The sequence below is a fragment of the Balearica regulorum genome, chromosome 1 (genome assembly GCF_011004875.1).
Source record: "Balearica regulorum gibbericeps isolate bBalReg1 chromosome 1, bBalReg1.pri, whole genome shotgun sequence".
NCBI lineage: Eukaryota > Metazoa > Chordata > Aves > Gruiformes > Gruidae > Balearica > Balearica regulorum.
Genome location: NC_046184.1, coordinates 55,626,267 through 55,635,742, shown reverse-complemented (window position 1 = coordinate 55,635,742; position 9,476 = coordinate 55,626,267). Strand labels below are relative to the sequence as shown.

Below are 9,476 nucleotides of genomic sequence, written 5' to 3'. Positions count from 1 at the left end.
CGTGCCCTCCCAGTGCTGCATGGCAGGGAAGTGAGTCAGGGGAAAAAATGACCCCGTGAGATAAAACTATGGCTGTTCTGGGATTTTGGCTGCATGAGCAGCATGCTAGCATTAAGCCTGAGCTTAAACCCAGGGAAGTGTTGCAGGCCGATGGACACATACTGGCTCTGGTGTCCCCCTGGGGTGACCTACGACAGAGAGCTGGGATGGTTGGCTGGGGATTGGAGGGGATCTTACATGTTTTGGCACAATGTCCTCAAGGATGCTTGGCCCTGCAGGCCTGTGGCTCTGGCAGTGACCAGTCTCCTGGAGAAATGAATGGTCTCCTGCCTTGTGCCAGCCACCACTGATCTCCCTCTCATTTTCTTTCATGGAGGGATTAGTGAAGCAGATTACCATGCTGATGGTCAAGGTGGGTATCATGGCTGAACTTCAACGATGTCAAAATTAAGGTACGATTGCAGGCTCCTCTCTGTAGGCACATGACAATCATCTGGAGTGCCCACCTTGCTGGAGCAAACCAAGCAGCAGCTAGCTAATCTTGATGGACCTGATCCTCTGTGCAGTTATCCTGCGAGGTACAGGAGGATCACCAAGCCTATACTGCAATGCTTCTAAGCTATTATGAAGTTAAATCAAGCAGAAGGGGGCTTGGGAGGACAAAAGGAGGATGAGGAGGAAATCACGGAGCACACCAGCCAGCTCCCACGGATCCCAGCACAGCCTTGTCTCCGCACTGATGGATGAAACCCTGGCACGGAACAGGCGACAGACCCCTTGGGTGCATTACCTTTGGAGCCAGCAAGCGCACGTGGGCTCTGTCACCGTCCACAGGTTGGCTTGGGGAAGCGACAAACCCATTTGTGCCTGAAACGCAATCTACTGGGAAGCCAAACCTCACAGCTCTCCGCTCCTGGGGCACAGGAGTGTAGCAGGCGCAAATTCGGGGCTCATCACGCAAGCCTTTACAACCACCCCCCGCAGACCACCTGCAGGGCTGTAGGTGTCAGAGACTAAGCCAGCAGGCTGGAAAGTGCAGGCAGGGCTGGAGAGCGCAGGCAGGAGAGCAGGCAGCTCTTGGGGCCGGAGCCAGTTGTTTGATCGATTTTGTTAAAACATTTTTGCATTAAACGACTTCTGGGTCACAGTGAAAATTTCCCTGCGTGCAAAAAAACCTCCACAACCAAAAAACCAAACCAGTTTGGTTGTTCCTATTTCCGTGCTGCTAAAAAGCTGAAAATACTTTAACAAAACTGCTTCCGTCAGCAGCAGCAATGACAGAGCCAATGGATTCAGGAAACAAGGTATTTCACTGAATGCAAAAATATTACTTCAGACAGAAATGTTGTTCCTGTTTTCTGCTGTAAGATACTTTTGGTCAAAGTGTTGGCGGTTTTTTTTTTTTAATTTTTTTTTTCTTCATAAAACCCCTAAAAAAAGTACTAACATCCCTCCCCTTCCACCCCTCCCTCTCCCTGCCTCCATCCCGCTGCCGACAAGCCATCAGCCCCCAGAGCGTGGGGTGGGCACACCGGTAAATGTGTGGAGCCTTAAAATCCCGTAAATCTCCATCAGCCCAAGCTGACACCCGTCTCCCCCAGCATTTCTCCTCCTCCCCAACCCCATCTTTCCTTCTAAGCCCGGCGGAGTGCAGGTCCTCCGGCGCTGCAGCCCGGGCTGCGGATGATGCGGGAGGAGGGAGAGCATCCCTCGGCCGCCTCTCCCGTGGCTCTCGCCCGGGTACCATGTGCGGGTGAGCTCGGGAGGCCCGTTGCCATAACGACCGCTGCTAAAATGCGTGTGTGTCCCCGTCCCCCGTCCCCGCGGGGATGCAATTGGTTGCAGACAGTCCCTCCTTCGGGGGGGGGGGGGGGGTGGGTGGGAGGCCGGCGGTGGGGTGCCCTGGGGAGGCTGGAGGGGGGGGCTGACGCTGCCGGGGAGGCGATGGGGGAAGCCCCCAGGAGCCCCGGTGGGGAATGAGGCCGCGCTGCTGGCTGCGTGTCAGCCCCGCACAGTCCCGCCAGCCGCGGCCGCTCCCGCCATCCCTCCCTCCCTCCCTCCCTCCCTCCCGCCCCGCGCCTGTCGCCTCTCGCTGTGGCCCTGCTCTCCCGGAGCGGGGTCCCTTCTCCCTGGCACTGCCCGGCTGGGAAAGGAGCCTGACTCATCCCGGACGGGCCCCGGCAGATGCCAGAGGGAGCAGCTCTCCCATCTCTCATCCCATCGCACTGCGCCCGCGGAAGGAGGTAGGTGGCACGTTGCAGGGCAGGTAGCGGGTGTTTGTCAGGGATGGGATGCGTGGGAGCGGGGTTGTGTCTGGATCCCCGACAATCGGTAACTCCTTGCCCCAAGTTGCAAGCTGCCCCAGGGTGCCCAGTCCTGCGGGGATCTTCTGTGGTCGGGGTGAGCCCGTGGCTGGTAAAACTGCAACCTGGTTTGTGCTCCTGGCGGTGCACATGGGAGGGTTTTGTGCCCAAAAAGTCACCTGTGTCCTGGCACTCTTCATGGGCACCACTGCTGCCTCGCTCACCCCTGCCCGGTCACCGCTGCATGTCCGTGTCTCCTGCAAACCCCCTCTCCCTTCTCCTGGCCCCACCCAAGCAGTTTCTGCCCCGTGACTTGCAGCGTGCCCCCCGGGGCACCCGTCACAAGTGCACCCATGGCACCTCGAGGGGCAGCAGGAAGCGGCAGGGAGGATCCAGGGGTGACATTGAAGGAGAGCGGCTGGAGTGACACGTGTAGCATGGGCTTATAAAGGGTCAGTGAGCTTACCTCTATGAGATGCTGTCTCAGCTGAAAGACCATGGCCTCTTTCATGTCTCTGGGGGGACACAGATGCCACACGGTAAAACGGGGTGCTGAGATCAACTGGTCCAGCAAGGGTTAAGGCACATTTAGTATCTGCAGAGCTGCTCCAGAAAGCTGACATCTTTGAATGAAACTCCCTCTTTTCAGCATTTGCAGCCAAAATCAGCATACTCACCTGACAAGAGCAAGTGCCTTGCTGGGCCGGCCCTGCAGAGGCTGGGACGGGGGGGGGGCTCTGACACTATGCCCAACCCTCGGCTTGGCCATGGCAAGGACCCTTTTTCAGGGGGAGCAGGGACGGGTGAGCGGTGGGGGGAACGTGGCACAAGGTGTGAGGGCTCCATAGCAAGTAGACCAAAGAATAGGTTGCTGGCGAGGAGTTGGGAAATGCTGGCTCTGCTAGTCACGGAGGAAGGATAAATTGAGAAGTCTGTAGGGCTGCTTTTTATTGCGGTGCTTTTTGGATGGCAGCTTCATTCCCAGGTTTGGAAAGCAGATCATCAGGGAAGGAAATGAGCTTGCTGGCTTTCCTCACATCACCCCGGGGGGGGGGGGTGTCCAAGCTGGAGTCACTTCCCAGGCTCCCTAACCCTGCCCCGTTGCTGTCACCAGCTGGGGACTGGTATCGGCTGCTGGGGCACCTCCGGAGAAGGGGTCTGCAGCAGCTTTGGTCCCCCAGCCTGGCTGTGGCAGCAGCTGGGGGTGCAGGGGGTGTGCAGGAGCTACTTTTGCAGAGCACGTAGGAAAGCTGCACTGAGGGACCTCTGGCCAAACCCAGACCTCAGACCAGACTCCTGTTCATGCCCCAAGTGAGGGCGGTTTGTGCCTAATTCCTTCCACAGTCTCTCAGGATGAGTTGAGCAAGGGAAAACCCACAGCGGGATATCCGTGCACCCCACAACATGTCTGTGACATTATTGCAGGCTGGGGCAGGGGGGTTGCTCCCGAAGTTACTTGCCTGAGGAAGGCAGAGGCAGCCATGAAGAGGCAGAAGCGGTGCCCAGACTGCCCCTTTGCTCCTGGCCAAATGGTGGCTGATGCTGAGCCACCCGGTCCCATTGCTCTTGATCAGGTGGAGCGGGGGCCCAGCAAAAAGGAGGTGAAAATCATTGAGAGGGAGACAGAAAAAGTCCTCCAGGACTTGGCAATGGCAGGGGCAGCGCCGTGGGTAGCAAAACCAAGGACTGCTGAAAGACAAAGAGCATGGTAGGAGGAGGCAAAGTCCACTGAGGTCTCCCCTGTAGTGCAAGGAGAACAGATAAATATCAACATCCATGCCAATAAGTGGGAGGAAATCAGGCCTTTTCTCCAATGCTGGCAGTTTCTTGCTTATGTTAACAAGAATTGCAGCTCATTTCAGATCTAACCCTGTGACAAAAAAAGTGTTATTCAGAGGGTAGACATGAACCTCTTCCCTCCTGCTGCCAGTTTCGGGGTGAGCAGGCAGGGACAGGCTCTCCTGCTGCAAGAGGCGTCAAGCAGATAAATGCTGCTGGGCACATTGGAATCAACTGATGACTGCGGTATCAAAAAAAAAACCAAACCTCAAAAAAGCCCAGACTCCAGTATGGGAAAGAGCAGCAGCCTTACGGGTCAGGAGTGGAGAAGAGGATGGAGATGCTCAGAGCTCTCCCCAGCCCCCCCTTAACGAACCCGTGCAAGGGAGGCCAGGGACATGTGACTCGGGGGATGGTCGCAGGTGGCAGCTTTCAGGTGTCTGGAAAAGCAGGAGATCAACGTGGGCACAGCTCTGCCCTAATTCCGTCCTGGCTGAAGTCAAGAGGCATTTCATCACCCCTGCCAAGGGGCGAGGATTTTGGAAAGGTACTACTGTGCTTTCCCAAGCCTGAGGGCCCCCGGTCTAATCCACGGAAGCCTGTGACAAGAGGCATGCTCACTGTACAAAACCCAGCAGCCCCAGTGCCAGGGGAGGCCATAGTTGTGCTTTTTGGCGGGAGATGTTTCTTGATCCCCTTTTCTGCCCCTGCATGACCCACACCCTGGTGGGTGTTTTGATAAGAGCGGGCAGCTGGGAGTCAGACAAGTTGGGCACCGCTGTGGGTTGCAATGTGGGTTGCTCCCTCCCTCTCAAGGGACGGGGATAAGGGATGGTCACAAATGTGGCACCATCATAGCTTTTAAATGGCCCCAGGTCAGAGTGTATGCCCTGAGCACAGCATCAGCAGGGCCATCATGGTGGGAAGGGAGTGGGCCAGGGCACCAGCAGGTTGTGCGGCTGGGACCCCATCCGTCCACCCCTCTGAAGAGCTTCAGCCCTGACAGCTGGGCAGGGAGATGTTTGCTCCTTCCTGCTCACTTATTTTTAGCACTGGGTCGACAGCGATCGTGCGGTGCGTTGTTTTGTGTTCCCCAGGGCGGCGCTGCTCCGGACTCGGCACCTCACGCCTGGGTGGCGAGGGGCTCCTGGCAAGGCACATCGACTGCTCCCAGTAAGTGGCTCCTGCTGCCCAGAGGCTGGGGGGCCTGGGCTCTGCTCAGAGACCAGCACTGAACCAAGCACCGCAATTCGGGTGCAGCAAGGGAGAGCTCAGCCCCAAGAATTCAAAGGGGTTGTGGAGCATCAGGGGAAGGTGCAGTAGATTTACCCCCAAATGAGAGATAAGAAGCAGCTGTATTTACCCACTGCCTACCTTTAACCACTGGCAGCAGGGCTGGAGGTATATGGGCTCTCCTCTCTGTGGGGAGAGAGTGGGACTGCTGCTCAGTGAGGGGGTCCCAGCAACAAGCCAAAGGGATTGTCCTCTCCCAAAAAATGAGGTGCCTTGGTGTGCAACTGAGTGTGAACTGGGGTGTGGCGGGGCTGCGAGGAGGGGTGCAGGGAGGCTGGGCACTGCTGATGATGCACATATCTCGTGATGCTCAGTGGAGGTGGTTTTTGGGTGTTCCCACTGCACAAGCTTTCTACCCTTTTCTCTGGCAGCCATGCCCCACTTCTTGGATTGGTTTGTGCCGGTGTATCTGATGATCTCCATTCTCATCCTGGTGGGCTTTGGAGCTTGCATTTACTATTTTGAGCCAGGACTCCAGGAAGCCCATAAGTGGCGAACGCAGAGGCCGATCATGGAACGAGACCTTCGGAAGACGCTGATGATTCGGGACAACCTGGCCTTTGGGGTGCCCGAGGTCTGACATGCTGCCCATCAAGTCCAGAAGAGCCTTTCCTGAGTGGGCAGCAGTCCACAAGGCTCGATTGGGATGACAGTCCTGCCCTGTGCAAGCGGGGCTGATTATCACTCCACGCTTTGCTGATCTGGGTCTCGTACTCATCGCTCACCTTTCTGCCCCTTTGCTTCTTAGGCAAGGTTCGTGTGGCACTATAGACTCCGGGGTTCCCACACACTCACAGCTTGTGAGGACTTCTGCTCCTCCCCATGGCCGAGACTGATGAATCACTCAAATGAAAAGTCCCTTGTTAATGACTTGAGTTTGAGCTGCCTGGCATCCTGAGGTGACCTTCAGTAAGAAAGGTCTCTGCTGGGGTACCAGGCTTGCAAAGGGATACAGAGCATTTTATTTCTAGTCACTGGGTTAAATCGAACCGAGTCTGTTTAAGTCCAAGGGGTATTTTGGGGGAAATAAATGGGATTTCAACCCAGATCGTTGCTTCAGCTGAGCCCTTCACAGCACCCACCCTTAGTGCTGGGCTGGTAAGCTTGCTGAAGCTCTGTGCAGAGGGGCCGAGGACTCAGCGAGCCCTAGAGACCGAATGCCTTTATCCCTGCTAAAGGTACACTGCTTCCCTCTGTTTGTTTGGGAGATGGAGAACATCCATCCACCCATCCACCTATTGCAGATGCACTACATTCAAATTAAAGATCTTTACTACAGAGGTTTGTCCAAGTCCTGTGTCAAGCTGAGAATATTCTGCAGCTCTCCATGAAGGAGTGCTGCCAGATTTACCACATAAGCCTCTTCTGATCTGCCTGACCTTCTGCTCCTCTGCCACGGAGTAAGACGGGGTACTTTTCTGGGAGGTAGCTTGCACTTGTTCAGTCCCCTGCACTCCAGAGGCCTATGGCATAGATGGGCTCTCCCTTAACTGTCATCTGAACAAAAGCTGTAAAGCACCCATCGACCCCTTTTCCATGCACATCTCTGAGAAGAGACACTGATCCAGTCGGCAAAATGGGCCCATTGTACCACCTCTGCTTTCTGGACCCCAGCTGTATAATGTAGGTCTGGCACAAAATCCCATGTTTGTAGACTACCTGCACTTTCTGCACTGCCCCGGGGCCAATCAGCTACCAAAACGCTGTATGAAGGCGTGATGCTGGTGCTAAGAGGGACATTCACATCTTCTCCCTCCCTGGCAGTCCAGTGCCACGTCCAGTGTGCAGAGAGAGGTTTAGGGGAGCTCTGAACCCATGGCAGGAGGTTTCATCAAGATCTTCTCCTCACCTCTCCTCCCAGCCCACTGCCCACCCTTTGGACGCAGTAGGTGCAGCAGTGCTACCTGTGAGCACTCTGGACACAGTAGGGTCCTGCGTGCCCCACTCCTGCATGTCCCAGGGGATGTCAGCTGGTGCCATCACTCCAATGTGCACGTGTCTGCGCATCCCGTGCTGCCACCTGGGCCTGCCGGTGTCGAGGCGACCCACATCCCCAGTGTGCTCCTGGGGTGCCAGCTCTGTGCCATAGTCCCTGTCGACTTCTTTGGGCAGCAGGAGTCCCTCAGGCCGGCTGCCCAAATCTGCCACAGATCCTGGATGGGCTCGTGTCCCTCAGCCTCTCCTGCGAACCTGTCAGTTGAAGTGTTCTCCTCCACTCCCAAAGAAAGGAGGAGAGTGCACTGGGCTGGTCTGAGTGATGGTAATTGGTAATTGGTAATTCTCCAGGGATGAAAGTTAATTTTTAGCTCTATGGGTTTTGGCTGAGGAAGGAATGGGTCAGGACATCCTGTAAATATCCTGGGTCTTTCTGGGACATTTCATCCATCCAGGTTGCAATCATACCACCATTATCTTCCACACCAAACCCAGGCACACTGGCAGCAGCTTTCTGGCTCTGTTTCAGCCACAGGACAAGTTGTGAGTCCTTCCATTCAGCCAAAAAACAGACATCATGATGCAAGTAGCCTAACTGGGAAGTCTCGCTCAGCAGGGAAATGTAGTGAGTGGGATTGCCCCTGTGCCCAAAGTTACGCTCACCCTGGTGAGCAAAGGCTCAAAGTGCAGGTGCAGCCTGAAACAGGTAAATCCCATGTGTTTTTGTGCCTTGGTGATTTGGGACTGTGAAAGGGAAATGCCGCGGGGTTGGGCTGTATGGTTTGATGTGCCACCCTCAGCTGCATGACTCCCAGCCTCTGCCCTCCGGCACAACCCAGCCATAGCTCCAAGTGCCAGGTTGGAAACCCGCTTCCTGGCCTCAACTCCCTCATCGCTGGGATTGCACTGCAGACAGACGCCAGCTGAGCCATACAGTAGCAATAAAAATCTCTGTACTGGAGCTGAGGGGCTCAGAGCAGTCAGGGACAGGTTAAACTGTCCCTGTGAGACGGGGAGCCCCATCCCCACAGCCTGCACCAGCACAGGCTGCTCTGCCATCACACCTCCTCCGAACCCACTTTCACCTGCTGAGTCAAAAGAGAAGAGGGAAAACCACTAGCCTGGTAAAAACGAAAGGCTGGGTATGCCACCACCACTCTCAGCCAGCTGGCATGCGTGGTGCAATGGGGTTCCCCATGGAGGTCCCCTCTCCCCTCCACTGTGTCCTCTGCGTGCCGTCCTGCCTGTTTTCACCTCTGCGCTGCCCACGACTGGCTGCAGAAACCAAGCAAAAAGAAGACAACAAACAGGTCAGGGCTGGACTAGACAGAAACTAGTTATTCATCTCCTCTGGCTTATGTTTCACGCTGTTTAGTCCTGGCACGATCAGTATTAAGCCAGGTATTTTCCACAGTTACGAAGTACTCTATTGCCAACAGTGTCAAAGCCCTCCCCAGTGGAATAAAAGTGTGTGACAAACTGCACGGCTGATGTTTTATTTTCCAGTTGTTCCCCCTGGGAGCTGCCTCCCTCCAGCTTGGGGCAGGCAGCAAGGACCAGTCTGCAGCGAGGTTTCCCTTACAGCAGGGTAGGTCTTCATCCGCCTGGTTTCTGTGCCGGCTACGTTGCGGGGTTATCTGGGAATAATTAAGCCAAAGGCAAACGCTGCCTGAAAACTGAGACTTTTTTTCCCCTGTGGGACCTGGGCAGTCAGAGAGACCTCAGGGGAGAGGGAAATAGTCACAGACGCTGAATTAAACTGCATAAAGCATCAGAGAAGATACTTAGTGCTGGAAATAGTGCACAGCATCAGGTTGGTCTTTTCCAGCTTCTCTGTTTCTTTACCTTTAAAGAAGCAGAGAAATTACACTGCCTCAAGCCCTGCTTTCCCCCAGCGCTCCCCATGGCTCGCTTCAGGTCACGGGATGGGGGTTCCCCCTCCACCCCTCAGCCCTGGCCACCCGAAGGCAGGTGAGCATCGCCCCTGCCGTGCTGTGGGTGCTATGGGTGCCTGGCTCTCCTTCTCTTTGCTCCTGTATTCTCATCCCGCCTCACCAAAACACCTTTCTCCTTTCCTCCTTGGTTATTGCGTTGCCCTTCAAAATCTCTTTTGTAGTGAGGAAGGCATAGAGCGGCAAGCTGACTCCCTGTAATGGATGCCCTCTT

At 55.6% G+C, this 9,476-nt stretch overlaps 1 protein-coding gene across 1 annotated transcript; it reads left to right on the top strand.

Annotated features, from left to right (window-relative positions):
* Positions 1 to 1,924: 1,924 nt before the first annotated feature.
* On the top strand, positions 1,925 to 8,789 carry SMIM45 (small integral membrane protein 45). Its single transcript, XM_075751385.1, has 3 exons — positions 1,925 to 2,243; positions 5,180 to 5,255; positions 5,747 to 8,789. The coding sequence occupies exons 1-3, from the start codon at positions 1,977 to 1,979 to the stop codon at positions 5,953 to 5,955; spliced, it is 552 nt and encodes a 183-aa protein (XP_075607500.1). The 5' UTR covers positions 1,925 to 1,976; the 3' UTR covers positions 5,956 to 8,789.
* The last annotated feature ends 687 nt before the right edge of the window (positions 8,790 to 9,476 follow it).

Coding starts and splice junctions, on each gene's coding strand:
- SMIM45 (XM_075751385.1), top strand. CDS start 1,977: ATGAGGCCGCGCTGCTGGCTGCGTGTCAGCCCCGCACAGTCCCGCCAG. Junction 2,244..5,179: donor CACTGCGCCCGCGGAAGGAG/GTAGGTGGCACG, acceptor TGTGTTCCCCAG/GGCGGCGCTGCTCCGGACTC. Junction 5,256..5,746: donor AGGCACATCGACTGCTCCCA/GTAAGTGGCTCC, acceptor TTTCTCTGGCAG/CCATGCCCCACTTCTTGGAT.